This window comes from Rhodotorula graminis (genome assembly GCF_001329695.1).
Source record: "Rhodotorula graminis WP1 unplaced genomic scaffold RHOBAscaffold_7, whole genome shotgun sequence".
Classification (NCBI taxonomy): Eukaryota; Fungi; Basidiomycota; class Microbotryomycetes; order Sporidiobolales; family Sporidiobolaceae; genus Rhodotorula; species Rhodotorula graminis.
The window spans coordinates 683,766-704,551 of NW_017264934.1; the positions used below are offsets into that span (position 1 = coordinate 683,766).

At 69.0% G+C, this 20,786-nt stretch overlaps 7 protein-coding genes across 7 annotated transcripts in view; 3 read left to right on the forward strand and 4 right to left on the reverse strand.

Moving 5' to 3' along the window:
• RHOBADRAFT_15209 (uncharacterized protein) overlaps positions 1 to 769 on the forward strand; it is a gene marked incomplete at both ends in the record, with an annotated part of 1,872 nt that extends 1,103 nt beyond the window's left edge. The window contains 2 exons of the mRNA XM_018412247.1: positions 80 to 522; positions 614 to 769. Coding sequence (XP_018270883.1) covers positions 80 to 522; positions 614 to 769 — 599 coding nt within the window. The remainder of the gene's footprint in view (positions 1 to 79; positions 523 to 613) is intronic.
• Positions 770 to 880: 111 nt separating this feature from the next.
• RHOBADRAFT_53771 (uncharacterized protein) lies at positions 881 to 5,391 on the reverse strand (the record flags this gene model as incomplete). Its single annotated transcript, XM_018417002.1, has 7 exons — positions 881 to 1,188; positions 1,288 to 1,575; positions 1,682 to 1,816; positions 1,907 to 3,787; positions 3,871 to 4,689; positions 4,765 to 5,270; positions 5,352 to 5,391. The coding sequence occupies 7 exons, from the start codon at positions 5,389 to 5,391 to the stop codon at positions 1,006 to 1,008; spliced, it is 3,852 nt and encodes a 1,283-aa protein (XP_018270884.1). The 3' UTR covers positions 881 to 1,005.
• Positions 5,392 to 5,571: 180 nt separating this feature from the next.
• RHOBADRAFT_15451 (uncharacterized protein) lies at positions 5,572 to 7,401 on the forward strand (the record flags this gene model as incomplete). Its single annotated transcript, XM_018412263.1, has 5 exons — positions 5,572 to 6,429; positions 6,500 to 6,598; positions 6,674 to 6,769; positions 6,852 to 6,931; positions 7,026 to 7,401. 5 exons carry the CDS (start codon positions 5,572 to 5,574, stop codon positions 7,399 to 7,401), a joined length of 1,509 nt encoding a protein of 502 aa, XP_018270885.1.
• A 113-nt stretch (positions 7,402 to 7,514) lies between these two features.
• Positions 7,515 to 10,345, reverse strand: RHOBADRAFT_53773 (uncharacterized protein; the record flags this gene model as incomplete). Its single annotated transcript, XM_018417003.1, has 7 exons — positions 7,515 to 7,877; positions 7,978 to 8,517; positions 8,578 to 8,964; positions 9,045 to 9,413; positions 9,508 to 9,974; positions 10,045 to 10,160; positions 10,227 to 10,345. 7 exons carry the CDS (start codon positions 10,343 to 10,345, stop codon positions 7,629 to 7,631), a joined length of 2,247 nt encoding a protein of 748 aa, XP_018270886.1. The 3' UTR covers positions 7,515 to 7,628.
• A 147-nt stretch (positions 10,346 to 10,492) lies between these two features.
• RHOBADRAFT_53774 (uncharacterized protein) lies at positions 10,493 to 13,146 on the reverse strand (the record flags this gene model as incomplete). Its single annotated transcript, XM_018417004.1, has 4 exons — positions 10,493 to 11,366; positions 11,690 to 12,057; positions 12,126 to 12,221; positions 12,295 to 13,146. 4 exons carry the CDS (start codon positions 13,144 to 13,146, stop codon positions 10,493 to 10,495), a joined length of 2,190 nt encoding a protein of 729 aa, XP_018270887.1.
• Positions 13,147 to 13,300: 154 nt separating this feature from the next.
• On the forward strand, positions 13,301 to 15,316 carry RHOBADRAFT_44362 (uncharacterized protein; the record flags this gene model as incomplete). Its single annotated transcript, XM_018414395.1, has 9 exons — positions 13,301 to 13,426; positions 13,496 to 13,671; positions 13,752 to 13,845; positions 13,912 to 14,003; positions 14,110 to 14,391; positions 14,464 to 14,581; positions 14,657 to 14,784; positions 14,888 to 15,068; positions 15,209 to 15,316. The coding sequence occupies 9 exons, from the start codon at positions 13,301 to 13,303 to the stop codon at positions 15,314 to 15,316; spliced, it is 1,305 nt and encodes a 434-aa protein (XP_018270888.1).
• A 575-nt stretch (positions 15,317 to 15,891) lies between these two features.
• On the reverse strand, positions 15,892 to 20,203 carry RHOBADRAFT_44363 (uncharacterized protein; the record flags this gene model as incomplete). Its single annotated transcript, XM_018414396.1, has 19 exons — positions 15,892 to 15,919; positions 15,994 to 16,069; positions 16,138 to 16,325; positions 16,408 to 16,451; positions 16,545 to 16,658; positions 16,848 to 16,952; positions 17,021 to 17,051; positions 17,117 to 17,236; positions 17,300 to 17,389; positions 17,458 to 17,505; positions 17,621 to 17,814; positions 17,934 to 18,302; positions 18,374 to 18,637; positions 18,744 to 19,175; positions 19,280 to 19,344; positions 19,417 to 19,508; positions 19,609 to 19,830; positions 19,917 to 19,974; positions 20,050 to 20,203. 19 exons carry the CDS (start codon positions 20,201 to 20,203, stop codon positions 15,892 to 15,894), a joined length of 2,694 nt encoding a protein of 897 aa, XP_018270889.1.
• Between the last annotated feature and the right edge of the window lie 583 nt (positions 20,204 to 20,786).

Consider the following 20,786-nt stretch of genomic DNA (forward strand, 5'->3'; position numbering starts at 1 on the left):
TGAACCGCCCCCCCCACGGTCCAAAGCGAGAGGTCCCTCCCCCCCCCCCCCCCCCCCCCGTCCCTCCTCGCTCACGCAGTCGGCATCGCGTCCTGGGGCGAGACCGACTTTTCCGTCACGGGCTTCACGGTCCAGATGGTGGCCATCGCCATCGAGGCGACGCGCGTCACCCTCATCCAGATCCTCCTCTCGCCGGCCTCCTCGGGCCCCTCGGACCCGAACGCGGCCCGAGTCGCCGGCGCCCTCAGCACGGGCATGTCGCCGCTCAAGTCGCTGTACTTTTTCGCGCCGACCTGCCTCGCCCTCAACGCGACCGTCCTCGTCCTGTTCGAGGGCTCCCCTGCCCTGCGCGCCATCCCGGCCCTCGGCGCGTGGACCATCGTGACAAACTCGGCGTTGACGCTCGCGCTCAACTTCAGCGCCGTCATGCTCATCTCGTTGAGCGCCATGGTGCTCAGCCTCAGCAAGATCGTAAAGGACATCCTCATGGTGGCGCTCCCCGTCGTGCTCCTCGGCGAGAATGTGCGTTCCTCCTCGTTTCTTCTCCCCTCTCCCTCCCTCTCTCGGCCTCACCGAGCACCCCGCCCTGACCTCTCTCGAATGGCGCCCACAGCTCACGGCGACGCAGTGGGGCGGGTACCTCATCGCCACGTGCGGCATCGTCACGTACAAGTTTGGTGCGTCGCGCACGTTCCCTCCCTCTCTCTCTCTCTCTCGCCCTCTCGCCCTCGTCGCCGACCGGTCGTCGTCGTTGACCAGGAGGAACTGACTCTTTTCTCCTTCTCTATCCTCGCAGCGCCCAACTAGCTTTCTCTCTCTCTCTCTGTCTCTCTAGATCTAGATTTGCCCTCTCTCTCCCTCTCTCTCTCTCTCCGGGCTGTAGTGTCATCCGTAGTCGTCGTGCACTTGCATCTCTCTCTCTCTCGTACCTCCTCTCCTCGCGCCCTGAGAGCCGCCTCCCCCTCCTCCTCGACAGCCCCCCTCGCCCGCCCCCCTCGCCCGCCCTCACGCCCCTCGCTTGGCCGCATAGTACGCCAGCAAGCTCTTCTGGTCGTCCTCGAGCCCGCCGACGAGCTGCTCGAGCCTCGCTGCGGCGGCGCCGGCGTTGGGCCCGAGCGCGTGGTGCGCCGACACGAGGGCGAGGAGGGCCGTGCGGCGCAGGTCGGGCGACGAGGGGTCGTTGAGGGCCTGCGGGCGAGCGAGAGGGGGGTGGGGTGGTCAGGGCGTGCGAGGGGGCGTCGGGGCCACGTGCGAGAGAGAGAGAGGGAGAGAGGGAAAGAGACGGACCCGCTTGAGAAGGTCGGCCGAGCGCGGCAGCACGTCGTCGAGGACCTCGCGCGGCAGGCGCTCGAACAGGGTGCCCATCTGGCGCAGGCCGAGGGCGTACGGGGGAGCGTGCGACGGCGGGCACGTCGTGGCGGGCGTCGGCGAGGTGGCGGATGAGGAGGAGGGGGAGGGGGACGACGTGGACGAGGCGAGGTACGCCTCGAGGGCGGGCACGAGCGCCCCGAGGCCGTACAGCGGCTCGAGGCGCGCCGTGAACGACGTCGAGATGGCCTCAGTCGCGGCGACGGACTGTGTGCGGCGGCGGCGGCGGCGGCGGCGGCGGGCCAGGGCAAAGTCAGTTCGACGAGCCCGACAAGGGAGACGAGGCCCGTGCGAGAGAAGGGGGGCGACGCACCGAGCGCGAGGGGTCCTCCCGCAAGCGGAAGAGGAGGTCAAACACGGTCGACTCAGCGCCGGCGAGGCAGGGCAGCTGGTTCTCGACGAGGTCCTTGAGCGCGAGGAGCGCCATGTCGCGCGTTGTCGAGCCGGGCTGCAGGACGAGTCGACAGTGTCAATGAGACGTACGGACAAGAGTTGAGAAAAAGGCCCGAGAGAGTGGAAGAGAGAGGAGGAGACGCACCTGAGCGACGCCTTGGGTCTGGAGCAAGAACGCCCTCAGCCCCTCGAACACGCGCTCGAACCTCGCCTCGTCCCTCCAGAACCTCGCGTCCTCGCCCTCTTCTCGCTCGCCGAGGCCCTCGCCGCCGGTCCCGTCATCGCGCACGGGCCGCTCCCTCGCGAGCCGCGCAACTTCCCTCCACCCGGCCGCGTCCACCTCGCCTCCGTCCCTCGCGCTCCCACACCTCGCGACGCGCTCAACGAGCGCGTCAATCTCCTCCCTGCGCGCCGCCGAGTCAGGCTCGCGCGCCGACGCCGGCGCCGGCGCCGAGCCCGACGACGCAGACGCAGGTGCAGCGCCGAGCGCCTCGCCGCGCTTGAGCCACCACGAGCCGCGCGTCGCCGCTCCGAGCGGGTCGCGCGAGTCGGGGCTGTCGGCAAAGATGGACGAAGACGACGACGCAGCGCCGGGCCCGCCACCGCCGCCGCCGCCGCCGAGGCGACGCAGGGCAGGGTTGGGCGCGGGCGTGTGGAGCGCGGCGGCGGGGTGGGCGGTGGAGGAGGGAGGGACACGTGCAGGGGTCGACGCAGCTGGCGGGGCGACGGAGGAGGGGGAGTCGGAGGAAGGTGCAGGTGGCGGCGCGGCGTCGGCCTCGTCCTCGGCGAGCTCGAGGAGCCGCTCGGCCGCCTGCTCGGCCTGCAGCGCCTGCTCGCGCAGCGCGTCGTCGACGACGTGGTCGGGGACGTGGGAGCGAGGCGCAGGTGCGGGCGCGTGGCGAGCGGGCGTGAGAGGTGGAGGAAGAGGAGGGGAGGAGGAGGAGGAGGAGGAAGGGCGAGGTGGTGCCGCTGCGGGCGAAGGCGAAGCCGGCGGCGAGTGCTGCACCGCCTGCGGGCGCGTCGGCGTCTCCTGCGGCGTCGCGCTCCCGCCGGGCGACGACCCGAGAGAGCTATTCGGCGCCGACGGGCGTCGCCTCGGCGTCAGGACGACGCCCTCGTCGAGCAGGCCCTCCTGCTGCTGCTCGGCGCCGGCACCGTCGCGCTCCTTGGCCGCGAGCGCCTCGCGCCGCTTGGCCGCGAGCATGTCCTTGACGCTCAGCTTCTTGGGCCCTCCCGCACCCGCTCCCGCTCCTGCCCCTGCTCCTGCGCCCGCTCCCGCCGCAGCGACGCCCGGGCTCAGCCTCGCCCCCGCACCGGGGCCCGCCGCAGCCTCCCTGCGCGCGCCCACTCCCGCCCGCCTCGCGCTCCCGCCAGCCGCCGCGCTCGCGCCCGCACCCGCACCCGGCGCCGTCGCCGGCGCGCCCACCTCTGCCGGCCTGACCTTGTCGAGCAGCTTCTTTGCCGTCACGTCGAGCTGAGCGCGGACGCGCGCTGCACGCTCGGCCCACGCGGGACCGAGGCGCACGAGCTCCCAGTAGGCGTCGCGCGCGCGCTCACGCACCTGGGCGTTGGGGTCGGCGAGTGCGCGCGAGACGGCGTGCTCGAGGTCGTCGGCGGCCGAGGAGGTGGCCGACGACGACGACGACGATGCTGGGGCCGACGGGGTGGTCGAGGTGGTCGAGGGGTTGGCGGCGGCGGCGGCGAGGAGGGCCGGGTTGGCGCCGTGCACGCGCAAGACGGTGAGGACGTGCTGCGCGCCAAAGAGGCGCGCCTGGGGCGTCTTCTCGGTCCCGAGGTGTGCGACGAGCTGGACCGAGCGCGCGTGGTACGGCGCCTCGGTCAAGAGGACCGTCGCCGTGTTTTGCGACGCCGTCGCGACAATCTTCTTGGTCATGCCCGCCATCGACAGGACGTGGGCGAGCAACGGGTCGACGAGCGGGTCGAGCAAGGGCGACGCGAGCGAGGTGGCGAGGTCCGAGATGAGGGTGAGGGCCGAGATGGCGAGGGTCGTGCGGAGCGAGGCCGACTGCGGGTGGCGCGACGACGAGCGTTAGTGACGCGTCCGGGCAGGGGAACCGCCGAAAGAGGGGAAGAGAGAGTGAGACGCACCGTGCGGATGATGCCGTCCTGCATGTCCCTGACCCCCTGCGCGAACGCGCCCCTCAGCTCCCCCCTCGCGACACCCCCCCTCAGCATGCCCCTCATCCTCGCGACGTGTCCGTCCCTCGCGAGCCAGTTGTGCTCCGTCTCCTTGCCCGCAAACGCAGCGTGCATGGCCGCAAACTCGGCGCGCAGGTCGGCCTCGGACGCGAGGTAGACGGGCGGCGGCTCGGCCGACGACGACGAGGTGGGCGCGGGCACGGCCGACGGGTCCGAGGGGAAGGCGGCGGCGGGGAGCGGCGCGAGGAGCGACGGCGTCGAGGGCGGCGGCAGCGAGGTGCTCGCGGCGCTGCTGGTGCTGCTGCCCTGCGACGCCGACGCCGCTTGCGAGCGCGTGAGCCGCCGTGCTGGAGCCGCCGCCGCGTCCGGCGTCGACGAGGCGGCAGACCGAGCAGGGGCGCCCGCTGCGCCTGTGCCCGAGCGCGCCGCCGCCTCGTCGCTCGCCCGACTCGGGCTGCGCTCGTCCGCTGCGGCACCCGAGCCCGCGCCGCCGCCGCCGCCAAGGACGGCGCCGAGCACGTGCTCCTGGACCTTTTTGGCGACGTCGAGCCGGGCGAGCTCCTTCTTGAGGTCGGCCTTTGCGGCGGGCGAGACGGCCGGGTGCGAGAAGATGGCGACCGTGGTCGAGAGGGCGAGGGCGCGCACGGCCGGGTCTGGGTCGGCGAGGAGCGGGAGGAGGAGGGGCGTGAAGGGGCGAAGGGGTGGGAGCGCCGAGGAAGGGAGAGAGGTGGTGGGAGGGCAGCGGACGGCGGCGAGGAAGTGCAGGGCCTGCAGGTCGACGGGTCAGCCTGCGTTCGCCTTGGCCTGGAAGAGAGAGAGAGAGGGGGACGAGGGAGAGCGCACCTGCTCTCGCGCCTTTGCGTTCTTGCTCGCGAACCCATGCTCCTGGACGCCGCGCTCGATGAAAGCCCACGGCCCGCCGTCCTTGGTCTTGGTGCCCGCGTCGACGCCGAGCACGAGGGCGGCGCGGGCGGCGCTGACGAGGGCCTCGCGCACGAGGTCGCGGGTGGCGGGCTTCGAGTCGCCGAGGCGATCGAGCGGGAGGAGGAGGGCGAGGGCGTGGCGGAGCGAGTGGGCGGTCGAGGAGGTGGACGACGAGGGGTCGGTCGAGACGACGAGGGGGAACAAGGGCGGGAGGCACGCGAGGGCGGCGGCTGCGACGTGGGCGTTGGTGTGCTTGACCGAAGGGCGCAAGACGGTGGCGAGGTGGTCGACGTCGGTGACCTGCGAGGCGGGAACGAGAGGGTGAGCCGAGGGGGGAGGTGCGAGTCGCGAAAAGGGGCGCGCCTGGTGCGACTGTTGGAGGAGGTGTTGGAGGGCGTGCAGTGCGTGGATGCGCTTGTCGTTGTCTGCGTGCGTGTCAAGCGTGGGGTTGAGTGTCGTGGGTGGGGCGGGGGAACGGGGTGGGCGGCGAGGGGGCGACAGCGCACCTGGATGTGCGAGCTCGGGCTCCAGGGTGGTCCAGTCCATGTCGGCGAGTAGACGAGTCGGACTGGGCAGCCTGTGCGAGTTCGAGCTCCACGTGGCGGAGTCAAGGGGGGTTGAGCTGCAGCTGATGAAGTCGTCGGCTTCGCTGTTCGCTCGTCGCCCCTCTCACGGCTAAGAAGGGTCAGTGTGCAGCTAGATCCACTCGCCCACTCCCGATCGACCATGCTCGCCCGCTCTCCCGCCCCAGCGCGCCTCACTCGCCTCGCGCCCTCGTCCTCCCTCCGCACCTCAATCCGCCTCGCGACCATCGCACCCTCGTCGCGCACCTACGCCAACAAGGCCTGCACCGACTACCTCACCCCGACCCACCTCGACGACCACGTCCCGCAAGACGTACAGCTAAAGCTCAAGCGCCACGCCGCCGTCACCCTCAACACGTACGCGCGCCCCAACTTTATCCTCGCGCGCGGCAAGGGTTGCAAGGTGTACGACTCGCACGACCGCGAGTTCCTCGACGTGTCGGGCGGGATCGCCGTCAACGCCCTCGGTCACGCCGACGACGGCGTCGCAAAGATCCTCCAGGACCAGGCCCGCAAGCTCGTGCACAACTCGAACCTGTGGCACAACGAGTGGTCCGGCGAGCTCGCGTACCTCGTCGTACAAAAGACCAAGGAGCTCGGCGGCATGGGCTACCCGGCCGGCCAGGCCTCCCCCGACGCCAACGGCTCGGCCGACGACGGCGGCCTCAAGGTCTTCTTCACCAACTCGGGCACCGAGTCGAACGAGGGCGCGCTCAAGTTCATGCGCAAGTACGGCAAGTACGCCTCGGCGCTCCGCAACGCCCACGGCGCCGAGAAGGGCGTCGCCGCCCCGACCGAGGAAAAGGTCGAGATCGTCTCGTTCCGCGACGGGTTCCACGGTCGCTCGATGGGCGCCCTGTCCGCCACCTGGCAGGACAAGTACCAGGCGCCGTTCGCCCCGCTCGTGCCTGGGTTCGTTCCCGCGACCCTCAACGACATCGACGGCATCAACGCGGCCGTGACGGAAAAGACGTGCGGCGTCATCGTCGAGCCCATTCAGGTGCGTCCCTGCTCCCTCTCTCTCTCTCTCGCGCTGTGCCTCAATGACTAACTCCTCACGCGACACACAGGGCGAGGGCGGCATCCTCGAGGCGAGCGAGGAGTTCTTGCGCGCGCTCCGCAAGCGGTGCGACGAGGTCGGTGCGCTCCTCGTCTACGACGAGATCCAGGTGCGCCCCCTCTCTCTCTCCCTCGTCGGCCAGCGTCGTGCGACTCTCTGACAAATCTTGATGCCTCGCTCGCAGTGCGGCCTCGGGCGCACGGGCTCGTTCTGGGCGCACGGCTCGATGCCGGTCGACTGCCACCCGGACGTCGTCACCATGGCCAAGCCGCTCGCCAACGTGCGTCCCTCTCTCTCTCCTGCCTCCTCCCCCCTCTCCTCGTCTCTCTCAGAGGGCCTGACGCTCTCTCGCTCTCGCGCAGGGCATCCCGATCGGCGCCATTCTCATGAAGGACAAGGTGGCCGACGTGATCAAGATTGGCGACCACGGCACGACGTTCGGGTGCGTCCTCCTCTCTCTCTCTCCTTCTCTCTGTGTCGCGCTCCTCTCCCTGTCGCGCTCTCCTCACTGACGCACGGACCCTCTCCTCGCACAGCGGCCAGCCGCTCCAGACCCGCGTCGCGCACCACGTCGTGTCGCGCATCTCTGCGCCCTCGTTCCTGACGCACGTCGAGGCGGTCGGGTCGTACCTCCACTCGCGCCTGTCGGTCCTCCCGACCCTGTTCCCGCGCCTCGTCGCCGGCCCGCCGCGCGGCAGGGGGCTCATCCTCGGCCTCCCGTTCAAGCGCGACGAGTACGTGCAGCGCATCGTCAAGCTCATGCGCGAGCGCGGCGTGCTCGTCCTCAGCTGCGGCAAGCAGACGGTCCGCTTCGTGCCGAGCTTGACCCTCACCGAGCACGAGGCAGAGAAGTGCGTCGACGTGCTCGAGTCGGCCCTCCTCACGCTCGACCGCGAGTCCGAGGGCATCTAGACGAGCGGCCCGCCGGTGTGGTGGGGCGACGATGGCGAGGGTTTTGCCGTGTTTCTTGTTGTGCCCGGTCGTGGAATAGACTTCTCTCGGTGTCTCCTTCTCAGCGCGAGAGACGGGAGAAGAGGTATATTGCGATGCGAGAGGGATATCTAGAAAGGGGGGCGAGGGCGACAAAGAGAGAGAGAGAGAGAAAGGGTGCGCTCAAGAAAGAGAGAAAAGAGGGGGTATCAGCGCCCGTCGTCGAGCGGCGACAGCCCGACGGCGGCGAGCTCCTCGGTCGCCTCGTCTGCGTCGCGGTCTGCGAGCTCGAGCATGCGCTCGACCTGCTTCTTGCCGCGTCGCAGTGCGCGCAGGTGGACGGCCGTCGCGAGCGCGTCGACGTAGGTGCGGTACTTGACGCCCTCGGCGACGAGGTGCTGCGACTTGCGCTCCCAGTTGGCGAGCGCTTTGGCGCCGGCGGCGCTCCGGGACGGGTACTGCGGGCACGAGGAGGCGAGACGAGGTCAGTCGGCGACGATGACCAGAGGACGAGAGAGCGAGAGAGAGAGAGAGAGAAAGAGAGAGAGGGGGACGCACAAGGCGAGTCATGGGCCCACGCAGAGCGCCGTGCTGCGCGAGCTCGCGCTGGACGATGGCCGAGTGTCGGCTAAGCGCGTCGAGCTGCGCCTCCTCGCCGAGGTGGCTCGGCACGAGCGGGACCTGGGGCGGCTTCCACTCGTTGACGTGCGTGCGGTCGGCGCCGGCGCCGAGCGCGCTGCTGTGGAACGCCGACGACGCGTAGCTCCTGCGGCTGTGCCCGCTGCGGATACTCGCGATCTCCTCGAGGTCGTCGTCGCCGCCGGCGGTGCTCGTCGAGTCGGCGACGCGGTTCCAGCCGTACTCTATGTTGGACACGCCGCCGGACAGGGGCTCCTTCGAGTGGCGCGCCGCCCAGTAGTTGCACGTCGAGACCCACTCGGCGACGAGGTCGGGCGTGCCGGCCTGGAAAAAGTAGGACCCGCCGCCGGGCAGGGTCAAGACGAAGCAGTGCGGCCGCTCGCGGCTGTAGCCCGGCGGCGGCATGGCCGAGCACAGGGCGTGGATGAGCGACACCGAGCCGACAGCCGAGGCGTTGGCCTGCGCGACGTCAGTCCGGCTTGAGGGGACGCAGGACGATGAGCGAAAGGGAGGACGCACCGTCCAGTCGCCGCCGCCGACACCTCCCGTCACTCGAGCGCTCCCGCCGCCGCCGCTGCCACCGCCGCCGTCGAAGCGGAACATCTGGAGCTCGCCCTGCGAGACGACGACGAACGCTTGGACCCACCCTTTGTCCTTGGCCCTCTTGCCGCTCGACTCCCAGTAGTGCTTCCTCGACAGGATGCCCTCCTTGGCCCACGGCGCGCCGAGCAGGGCGAGCTCCTCGTCCGAGACGTCGACCTCGCTCGCCTCGGACCGCGTCTCGTCGCCGGCGCCGCCGCCCTCGTGCTGCTCGCGGATGATCGTGTGCGACAGGCTGTTGGCGAACCCGATCGTGGGCACGTTGTGGTGCTGCGACGCCGGGCCGTACGCCGTGTTCCACCGTTCCTGCAAGAGGGGAGCCAGAGAGGAGTCAGTGATCGGCTTCACGACGAAGACGAAAAGAGGTAGGGGAGGAGCCGACGCACATCCGAGAGCGAGGTCGCCGTGCTCGGTGTCGGGCTCGTCGACCGCACCAAGTCGAGGCTCGACGACGCGCCGAGGAACGCGCCCATGCCCCGGATGCTCGCCCGCTTGTACGCCGAGCCGGACGACACGCTCGTCGGCGGCGTCGTCCCACTCGCGACCGACGTCGCGCTCCTGCGGCTCGCCGCCCGGCTCACGTTGCCGCCCCACGTCGCGTACGGCGACGACCCGCCGCCGCCGCCGCCGGGCGAGAGCGAGAAGGACGAGCGGTTGGTCGCCGACGGCTCGTGCGGGAGGTGCAGCGCCGAGGACGAGCCCGAGCCGCTCGAGATCTGGTACACGGGCTGCGACTTGATGGCGTTGTACATGTCCTGCGTGCGCGACGGCGTGGCAAGGCGTGAGTTCAAGGTCCCGACTTGGGAAGGTCGACGAGCTCGAAAGGGGAGCGAGCGAGCGAGGGCGCACCTTGAGCGCAACTTGCAGGTTGACCTCGTCGAGCTTGGGCACAGGCGTCGATGCGGCCTTGAGCGAGCGCGCCGGGCTGTCGGACCGGCCCTCGGGGCCCGTGCGCGTGATGATGGGCGAGCCCGACACGGTCGGCGTCGGCGAGTCGCTCGCGCCGTCTGCCGCTGCCGCTGCTGCTGCGAGGCTGACGACGCTCGGGTTTTGTCGAGAGCTGTCGATCGACTTGCGCGAGGTCGACGCGTCGAGGTTGCCGAGGCGGAAGACGGACGAGGACGAGTCGGTCGAGGCAGGGTGGACGTCGGCGAGGAGCTCGGCGGCGGCAGCGGCGTCGTCGGTGCCCGTCTGGGCCCGGATGGCGTCGAGCGTGTTGCGGATGAACTGCTGGCGCGTCATGCGGGTCGTCGAGTCGACGACGTGCAGGTCCGTGTTGAGGAGGAGGAGCGAGTACGACACGGCGTGGACGACGTCTGCGGCGGGGCGAGCTCGTCAGATTCGGTCGCGCTCGAGAGGAGAGAGAGCGAGAGCTGAGGGCCGCACCCGAGCTGCCGTAGACGGTCCTGGGGTTGTCGTCAAAGTATCGCCGGCTGAACTGCTCGAGGATGCGGTCGACCTGTTGCGTCTCGCCCTTGAGGTACAGCTTGCCGCACAGTCGCCTGCAGGACGCGACACGTTAGTAGACTGTTTCGAGGACGCGAGAGGAGAGGAACCAAGAGACGCACCGGAACGCCGCATCGAGCGAGAGGCCGGCAAAGTCGAACTTGTCCATGTACAGCCGCAGCGTCGCCGCGTTGACCCGGCTCCTGCGCGGGATCGAGCCCGTCAGTGACTCGTCGCTCATCTCCCTGACGCAGTTTTTTTTCTTATAAAACTTAAAACCTTAGAGGCTATTTAAGTTGCTGATTTATATTAATTTTATTGTTCAAACATGAGAGCTTAGTACGTGAAACATGAGAGCTTAGTACGTTAGCCATGAGAGCTTAGTACGTTAGCCATGAGGGTTTAGTTCGTTAGCCTGCACGGCCGCCTTGGTCCTCCTCGCCGGCGTCAGGGTCGCGCCCGTGCGCGACGGCGGTGACGACGCTGCCGCTCGGGCCGCGACGAGCGACGCGAACGACGACGACGAGTTGAGGCGCCCGGCGGGTGGTGCGGGCGCGAGTGCCGGAGCGGCGAGTGCCGGTGGGCCGGCGAGGACGGGCGTGGTTCCGGTGGCGGGCTCGGGCTCGACCTCGACAGCGGCAGGCGGCGGCGGCGACTTGGTGCGAGGGGATGGCGGGAGCGGCTTGACGCCGCCGCGGTCGTCGATGCCGTCGTCCTTGGTGACAGGCGACGACGACACGACAGCGAGCGCGACGGCCGGCTCGACCGCTGGCGCCGTCTCGACGATAGTCCCCAGCCCGAGCCCGACAGGCTGCTGCACACCGCCCTCGGCCGTCGACGTCGACGTCGACGTCGACGAGACCGACCCCCTCGCCGTGCCCGGGCTCGGGCCGATCGTGACGGCCGACGAGACGGAGCCGTTGCGGGACGAGGGCGTGAGGCGGATCTCAGGCGTCGACGGGGGCGAGTGCGCGGGCGACGGTGAGGACGAGGTGTTGGTGATGGTCGGGAGAGGGGAGGGTGAAGGCGGAGCGTCGGCGCTCGGGGAGGAGGAGGCAAGCGAGGGCGCAAAGGCGGCAAAGGGCGACAAGGACGGGATGGTCGGCAGGCTCATGGCCCCCGCCCTGCTCGTCGTCGCCGTAGTACTGACGACGGCCCCGAGCGCCGGGACCGACGCTCGCCGCACCTCGAGCGCCGGCTTGGGCGGGCCGAGCCCGTCCTCCTGGCCCGCCCGCTCGTCTCGAACGAGCTGCGGGCTCGACCTGTTCGCCGTGCGCGAGCTCACGGCGCCGAGGCTCGAGCTCGGCGTGAGAGTCCCTCCTCCTCCTCCTCCTCCTCCTCCCGGTCTGCTGCCCCCGCCGCCGTGCCGAGCACGCCGTCCCCGCCAAGGCGCCACCTCCTCAACTCGCGCCGGAGCCGGTCGTCCTCCTCCGTGCGCGTCCTCGCGCGCCCTGCGTCGCCCATCATCTCGCCCTGACCCTCTCCCCCGCCCTCGACCTCGCCGTCAGGCGCCCCCGCCGCCCCCTGCCGCACGACCGACCCCAAGCTCGCGCTGCGGCGTCTCGCCGCGCGCCCCGACCCCGACCCCGCCGCCGCCGAGCGGCCCGACAAGCCCGAGCCGTGCGACGCGTCGCGCGTGAGAGGCAGCGCAATGCCGAGCTCGGGCGACGCCGACGGGGCGTCGTCGCGCTGCGGGTCGGGCGAGGGCGGCATGTCGGTGGGCGGCGGGAGGCGCGGCAGGTCCCTGCGGTTGACGCGAGGGCTGCGCGGCGCGGGCGAGCCGCGGGCGGTGCTCGGGCCGGGGGTGGAGCGGAGCGAGGTCGACGAGGGCGAGGTGAGCGAGGCGGGAGGGGTCGAGGTGGTGGTGCGCGAGTTGGACAGCGAGGGGAGGGGAGGCGCGAGCGGGGTGCGGAACGTGTCGCTGAAGGGCGTCGAGGGAGCCGTGCTGCTCGTCTGTAGGCGACAGGGTGTCAGTCGAGGGTCTTGGGGAGGGTTGAGCGAGGGGCGAGAGGAGCACTCACTCTCGAGGGGGACGCCGATGAAGTGTTGCCGCCGCCACCGCCGCCGAGCTTGCGGAAGAACCGGCTCGTCTTGCGCATCGTGCCCGCAAGCGACATCTACCGTGTGCGCGATCAAGTCAGTACCGCGAGACCGACGTCGAGGAAAGAGAGAGAGGGCGTATGGGCGCACCTTTCCCTCCCCACCTGCCGCTGCCGACCCATCGCCCGACTGGGCCCTCCTGCGCACCGTCCCAAACTCGAACCCACCCGCCGCAAAAGCCGCCGCGGAGACCCCCCTGGCGCCGCTGCTGCCCCTGCTCGTCGTCGCGCTATGCTCGACAGGCGCGCCGGGCGGGAACGGCACGTGCACGAACGAGCCGGTCGAGATGGTCGAGCTCGAGAGCGGGCGCACCTCGACGTCGGCGTCGGTCGTGCGGGTCGTGGCGCGAGGCGTGGCGCGCGCGGGGACGACGATGGACGAGGGGAAGGTGGGCGGGAGGGCGTCGCGGCCGGACGACGAGGTCGGGCGGCTCGAGGACGAGTCGGCGCGGTGCGTGAGGCTCGCGCCGCGTTCAGGCCGACTCGGGGAAGACGACGAGGTGGCAAAGGCGTTCGACGACTCGAGGGCGGCGGCGGGGCTGTCGCGGGTGGTGCGGCGTCGCGGGGGCGGCGAGGACGAGGGCGCTGCCTCGGCGACGCTGCCGAGGGTGCTCTTTGCGCGGCGGACCGAGCGGCGCGGGTCGGGGCTCAAGCCTGGTGGCAGTGCGACGCTGCTCGAGGGTTGTGGGCTCGCGGGCGGCGATGCGGGCGGCGAGTCGAGGTGCGGGTCGAGGTCGGGCGAGGGTGGAGCAGGCGGGGCGGCCGAGGCGAGCTTGACGGTGCTGCCCGAGTCGAGGATCGAGTCAAACTCGGACGGCGAGATGCGCGACAGGCGCCGTTCCTGCTTGGTCGTGGCCGTCGTCGGCGAGGGCGAGGGCGGCGACGACGACGACGAGGTGAGGGACGACGCGCGCGAGAAGCGGTGCGTCGCTGCCGAGAGCATGGCCACGCGAGTCGCAATAGCAGCCACACGCAGCAGCCGGTACGGTAGTGGTGGAGGAGAACAAGGGAGATGAGGCGATCCGGGCGGAGAGCAGGTTGAGGCACTGTCGCTCTCCTCAAACAGCACCAGGCTCGTGCTGCACAAGTGCTGTGCCATGCTAGACTCTTGGCTCGACCAGCTCAAGCACCGCCATCAACACCGCGACCCGGCTCAGTTTGCCGCCCTCGTCGACCCGGACCCCACTTCACCCAGCTCGCAACACCTCCGCAACGCACTCCAGGTCCGCACACGCTCGCACAGCCACGCCCTGTCACGCCCAGGAGTAGACTGACCCCGCCCACCAAAACAGAGCAACCCCAACCTGCGACCCGCGACCTACTCGACCCTCGCGCGCTCCACCTTTGCCGACTCGCGCCCGCTCGCCGACTTTGTCGCCGCCTTCCTCCTGTACACGCGCGATGCTCCCCTCGGCAACGAGCCCGCCGCCCTCGACCGACAGTACTCCCTCCTCGAGGACTGCTTCAAGTGCGCCCTCCTTCCCTCTCTCTCTCTCTCTCTCTCTCCCGCAACCTGCGCCGTCCCTGACCGATGAAGGCCCGTTGCAGAACGGCAGATCGTCTCTTTGCCCAGGGCGACACGGCCTGGTTCGTCCCGACCCTGCGCAAGTACGCCCGCCGCCTCGTCGACGTCGCCCTCGCCGTACGCTCCCACTCTCTTCTGCGCGATCCTCGCCCAGGTTCCTGACCTCTCCTCGACGGCTCACAGGTCGGAAGAGCAACGGGCGACGTCAAGCTGACGCGCGCGGGTGAGGCGGCGCGCATGCTCGGGCGGCCCATGGGCGTGGCCGCCAACGACCGGTCCGTCTCGCTCGCTCGCTCCCTCTCTCTCTCTCTCTCTCTCGGTCCTCCCTCTCTCGCTCGCTCAAGCACAGCCACTCACCGCTCCTCCCTACCTCTGCCACAGCTCGCCCGACTCGCCCTCGAAGCGCGACGCCCTCTTCTTCCTCGCCAACTCGACCTTCCGCGTCTACTTTGCCCTGTCCAACCTGCGCCTGTGCGACACGGTCCTCAACAACACGCAGAACGCGGCCCTCGCGAGACTCGACACGGTGCCGAGGGGCGACCGCTGCGCCTTCTTGTACTACCGCGGCAGGATCGCGCTGTACCAGAGGCGGCTGCCCCAGGCGAGGAACGACCTGAGGAGGGCGTTTGCGCTGTGCAGCGCGGCGAGCTGGAGGAACGGCCGGTGCGTCTCGTGCCCTCTCTCTCTCTTTTCGGTGCGGCCGAGTGTCACTGACTCGAGCTCGCTCGCGTGCAGCCTCATCTTGACCTACCTCGTCGCGGCGTCCCTCCCGCTCGGCTTCTTCCCTTCCCTCGCCCTCCTCTCGCACTTTAACCTCGCCGCGCCCTACTCTGCGCTCCTCCCCGCCCTCAAGGTGCGCCCCCTTCCCTCTCTCGCTCCCTCCCACGCTCGTCCACGCGGCGCACTGACCCCCCTCCCCCATGGGCAGCACGGCAACCTGCGCGGCGTCGTCGCCGAGCTCGACGCGCACCAGGCGTTCCACCTCAAGTGCGGCAACTACCTCCTCTTGCGCGAAAAGCTCGAGACGTTGTGCTGGCGCAACCTCGCGAGGAGAGTGTGCGTCGCCCTCCCTCCCTCGCCCAACTTTTCCTTGTCCCTCTCCCTCGCCTCCCCGCCCTGCCCTTCCGAGCCCCGAGCTCACCTTCTCGCCCCCGGACAGCCTCCTGATCACGACCAACGGCCGCCCCGTCCCGCCCACCGGCCCGCCGACACTCGCCCTCTCGGCGCTCCTCGCCGCCGCGCGCGTCGCCATGCCGCCCGACAGCGATGGCGGGGCGGCAGGAGAGAGCGACCTCGACTTGGACGACGTCGAGAGCATGTGCGTGTCGCTCATGGAGCAGGTGCGTCGCCCCCCCTCTCTCCTCCCACCCTCTCTTCCCCCCACATTCGCGTCGCACAACCCTGACCCTGCCCCTTCCCATCCTCTCTCCCTCCCTCTTTCCCTCCCCTCCCTCTCGCCCGTCCACCCACCGACACGCAGGGCTACCTCAAAGCCTACATCCTCCACAGCAAGGCGCTCCTCGTCCTGCAAAAGGGCCCGCACGCCGGCTTCCCGCCCGTCGCGAGCGTCGGCGCCGTCACTGAGTGAGCTGTCCCGGGCTGTCTCGAGGGGGTGTGCGCTGGGGGTGGGAGGAGCAGGCGGGCGAGCGGGCGAGCGGGAGGGAGTGGGAGAGAAGGGTGGGGGGGGGGGGGGGGGGGGCCCAGGGGGAGGGGGGCCCAACGGGTGCAACGTCGCTCGAGCTGCATCTCGCCTTTCGGTCAGAGCTGAGAGCGAGAGGTACCGACGCAACGAGGAGCGAGAGCGAGCGAGCGAAACACGAGGCCTGAGCGTAGAGCGCTGAGAACGAGAACCTGCTCTCAGCGCGCCAGACGCCGCTTTCGAGCTCCCACGCCGACGCGCACACACGGCAAAAGGTGACTATGTACATTCCTGAGAGAGCCAAGTACGAGAAAACCCGACAGTCGCCTGGACGTCCCTCTCCCCCTCGCTCCTTGTGCACGAGCACCAGCTCTGCGCCCCCAACCTCGTCTATCGCTCCGGCGCCTGCGCTCTAAGCTGACCGCGCAGCGGGCTTGTATGTGGGTGCGTGTCGAACGCGTTTCGAGATGGGGGAAGAGAGGGGGAGCCCTCCTGGGGCGGGGAGAAAGAGGCGGCTGGCGCGTCTAGAAGCGGAGCGACATGATGGTCGGGCTGCGGGCAGAGGTGGGGCGACGGTCAGGTTGAGGTCCAGGTTCACGAGAAGGGAGAGGAGGAGGTGGGCGCACTTGAGGACGAAAGGGTACAGGATGTGCGCGCCGACAACCAGTGCAAGCGGGACGATCGAGACCCAGTCGATGATGGCTGTGGACGTAAGAGGGTCAATCTTCGTCCTGGCGTCGCTCAAGAGAGACAGAGAAAGGCGGACGCACCCCACTCCATGAGAGGGATGAAGCGGAACGTGAGGATCATGGCGATGCAGAGCGTGCACGTGATGAACACGACCCGGAACCGCTTGAAGATGGCGGGCAGCTCGGCGAACACGGTCGAGTCCTGCGCCTCTTTGACGGTCGACGACCACGTCATGTCGTAGCCGACCGGGTGGGCAAGAAGGGCGAGACTGTTGTGAGGAGGGACGAGGACGGGCGGGATGGTCAGATCGAGTTCCTCGAGAGGCTGCGGCTTCGGGTTTGGGTACGTACAGGACGTGTAGGGATAGGCCGGCGAAAAACACCGAATTCAGGGGCTGCATGAGGTAAAGAGAAAGTGTGTCAGTACAAGAAGGCTCGACGGTCGGAACGACGGGAGGAGCCTCGACGTCGGGAGCGAGCCGACGCACCGTCCACTTGATCTGGTCCCAGAGCGCAGTGTGCAGGCCACATTGGCCCGATCGGAAGCGCAGGACGGCAAAGGCGAATGCCGAGGCGCAGCCGAAGACGACGAAAAGGGCGACCTGGAAGCGGCGGCGTCGAAGGCGTGGAGCAGAGACGATTGGCGAGGTCGACGAGGTCCGGGCATGCAGGTGACCGAGTGATGGACACGACGGCGCAGGGGGAAGGGAAGGAGAGGAGGAAGGAGGACGAGAAAGTCAGTTCTCGAGGTCGACTTGGGAAAGTCGAAAAGGAGGAGCGCTCGGACGCACGGTGACCTTCCACGACGGCATGTAGGCATTGTCGAGGCTCGGAATGAAGAGACCGTACAGGATGTAGCCGGCGATCGAGAGCGGGAACGCGACCGAGATGCCGTACTGCGTGAGTGACGAGAAGAAGTCAGTCGCGGGCGAGGATGGTCGGGAGAGGGGCACGCTTGACGCACGTAGGACATCATGTAGGCGAACGAAGAGAACCTGCGAGCGTGGCCGAGTGTCAGTGACGAGGTTTGAGGAGAGGACGAGGCAGGAGGAGGACGCACTTGTAGTGGAGCGGGAGGTTCGACTGCCAGAAGAAGTGCTTGGCCATGGGCGTGAGGATGCCGCGCGTCGGCCAGTACCGGATCGGGTGGAAGAGGAGCTCGGACACGCCGAACGCGTACCTGCGCAGGGGAGGAGGCGGTCAGTTCGGGAAGATCGAGAGCGAGAGGAAGAGGACGACGCACTTCTGCCAACGGTTGATCTCGTCGTCGCACGTGAGCGAGACACCCTCCTCGAACGCTCCCTCCGAGTAGGTCGCCCAGCGAACGTCGTAGCTGCGAGGGTCGACGTCAGTGGCGGGTCCTCGCGAGGGCGAGGAGAGAGGACGAGGGCGAGGACGCACCCAGCCACGAGCATCCTCAGGGCGCAGTCAAAGTCCTCCGACACGTGGCTGTGAGAGAGGGAGAGAGTGAGTCAGTGAGGCTGCTGAGAGGATGGGCGACGAAGTGCACGAGGAGGACCTTGCGCAAGGGGAAAAGGGAACAAGGAGGACAAGGTCGACGCACCTCTCGGACCAGATCTGCCAGCGACCGTCAGGCTGCTGCTGAGCGATCTCCTGAAGGGCGCTCCACCGGATAAAGGCGTTGTGCCCGACGAAGCAGCCGACGTCGCCGTTGGCGACGACCCACGAGATGGACGTGTTGACGAGGCGGGTGAAGAAGGCGATGCCGTTCTCGAAGAAGTTGTTGGCGACGATCATCTAGGAGCGAGGAGGAGGGGAGGAGAGGAAGCGAGGCGAGGGAGAGAGGGAGGAAGAAAGGGATCAGTGACCGTGCGAGGACAAGGACGACGAGGGGGAGGAAGAGAGCGAGGACGTACGACACCGGACACGTGCTGGATGATGGAGCACTCGGGCGACCAGTGCATCTCGGACGCCGCGTCGAGGAAGCAGTCGACGGGCACGCGAGTGTCCGAGTCGATGATGAGGATGAGCTCGCCGATGCGGACGTTGCCCGCCGCCCACACGCCTAGCGTCTTGGTCTTGGGCTTCTCGTCCGACTTCTCAAGGTCGTCATCGGCATCGAGCTGGATGACGCGCTGCGTCTCGGCGAGCGCCTGCTCCAGGCAGACGGTGTACAGCTGCTGGTCCTCGTCGGCGGTCCAGGGCGCCTCGTCGGGGCCTCGCACGGGCTTCTTCTCGCGCATGAGCGTCTCGATCCGGATCGAGAGCTCGAGGGCGACGTTGAGCTGCGAGAAGAGGACGTCAGGCTGGCTCTCGAGAGGGACCTTCTCAAGTTCGAGGAGAAGCGCCGACTCACGTTCGACGACTTCTTGAAGCGACCGGCGCGGTGGTAGTGCTTGCCGTGACCGGGACGAGCGACGAACCCGATCGAGTTGGCGTCGTAGAAGGCCTTGCGCGTGGCGTAGTCGCGGTCGTTGAGGAGCTGCATGCCGTCGTCGCAGACGAGGATGTTGACCGAGCCGCCCTGCAGCTCGTACGTCTTGATCGCCTCCTGGAGCGAGCGGATAGTCGGCTGCAGGACGGACTCGAGGCCCTCCTTGTAGACGGGCATGAGGATAGTCTGGGCGAGAGGGCGAGAGGGAGGAAGGGCAGCGCAGTCAGTCTCGGTCCTCGAGAGTTTCGGTCCTCGAGAGGGAAGAAGGGAGGGAGGGAGCGGCGCGACGCACAAAGTCGGGGAGCGGGCCACGCATGCGGACGGGACGAACGCCCGAGTAGTACCGGTTGTTCTCGTGCATCTGCTTGACCGGGCCGAGGAGCTGAAGGATGATGGCGACGACGACGACGCAGAAGAACTGCGAGACGCAAAACTGGAACGGGATGGCGATGGCGATGAAGAGGCGAGGGTAGTAGCCGTCCGTCAGGTACTCGACGATGAGGGTCTTGAGCGTGAGGAGGTTGACGAAGATGTTGATGCCGAGCGCGAGACCGACGTGCAGCGGCGACAGGAGCCCGACAGACCGGCGCTTGTACTCGGCCGGCGCCGCACCTTCGAGGTCGGCGACGGCGGCGTCCTCGACAGGCTTGACGACCTCGTCCTCCTGCTCCTCCTCGTCCAAGTCCTGGGCCCGCCAGATGTACTCGAGCATGAGGTCGCTAAGCTGTACGAGGGTGAAAGAAAGACGAGCGTTAGTGGGTGGCCTCGGCGGTCAAAGGTCCGCGAGAGAGAGGAAGAGGGCGGACTCGCCTTCTGCGCGTGCGGGACCAGGCTCGACACGTCATCGGTCCACAGGACGAGCGCCGAGTTGGAGCGGATGTAGGCGGCGTACTCTGCGATACGAGGGCGGCGATAGTCAGCGTCGCGGAAATTTGAGAAGGTCCCGAGCCGGAAGGTGGACGCACGGTGCCGCTTGGCGCCGCTCAAGTCCTCGAGCGTGTCGAGAACCTGGATCGCGACGTCCTCGTTGAGCGTGACGCGCTCCTGGTCGTCGTCCCTGTGTCGTGATCGCGAGGTCGTCAGTACCGAGTCGTCAGGGAGGCTCGCCGAGGCTCGAGCGCCGGTGCAGGACGACGAGAGAGGACAGGCCGACGCACAGCTGGGACACGATGCTGCGCACGACGTGCGACGAGACGATGACGGCGGCCTCGGCGTTGATGCAGGCGAGGCCCTTGAGGAGGACGTCGGCGCCGTCGACCTCGTGGACGGCCGGGTACGACGCGAACGACGAGGTGCCGTTGGCGCCGACCGACGTGCGCACGGCGACGAGGTTGCCAAAGTCGACGTCGGGGAACCAGCCTGCGGCCTCGCAACGACGGCTGCGAAGGAGAGGGCGCGCAAGGGTCAATCGACGAGATCGTGCGACTCGGCGCGCGCGAGAGAGCGGAAACGATCGAGGACTAACTAGATGTGCTCCGCCATGAGGAACTGCTTCTTGTGCGCGTAGGCGGCGGCCACCAAGTCTGCGAGAAGAGGAGAGGGCGGCGTCAGGGAACGGTGCGCGGCGAGGCGAGGAGGTGAAAGAGAGGACGACGCACCTGCGCCGAGCTCGCTCACCACCATCGAGGGGGCGCGCATCGAGCGGATAGGGGCCGTGCTGCCAGCATACGAGGTGCGACGAGACGAGCCGGCGACGGAGAAGGACGAGAAAGGACGAGGGCGAACAGGCGAGGGGGACAGGGGCGTCTCCATGGCGGCGGGGCTGGCTCGACGGCGACGGGAGGCGAACGTCGAAGAGTGAAGAGCACGAGCAAGAAGAGAAAAGCCGAGCCCGAGGGGGGCTGCTGAAGAGCGATTCCACCTGGCGCCGCCGCCGCCGTCTCCTCGCCCTCGTTCGCTCAACCCTCCTCCTCGTTTTGGGACGGCCGCCGCGCCCTTCTGGGTCGCGCTCGATCGCTCGGGGCGGCGTGCGCCGAGTCGGCTGCGAACGCCGCGCCCGAGAAGCGCAGTCGAGGAGCACGAGGAGGTGGACGGGTGGGCACTGGCGACCGAGCTTGTGCCACGCGCGAGCGGTGCGTGCGAATGGCGGGCGAGGGAGCCAGGGCCGGATGCAGATCCGGAGGGCAACTCGGCCGCTAGAGTTTGCCAGCGTCGAGCCGGTGGCAGCGAGGAACTGGCTGGCGTCGGCGAGGAGGAGGGAGGAGGGCAGCGACCGGCTCTGGTGAAGCTCGGTCGGCCACGTGGACCCCGGCGTGCTTCGACCGGTTGCCTCGTTGGGCCAGATGCATGCGATCCGTCAAAGCTCTATCGCTCGGCCCTCGATCAGGCAACCGAG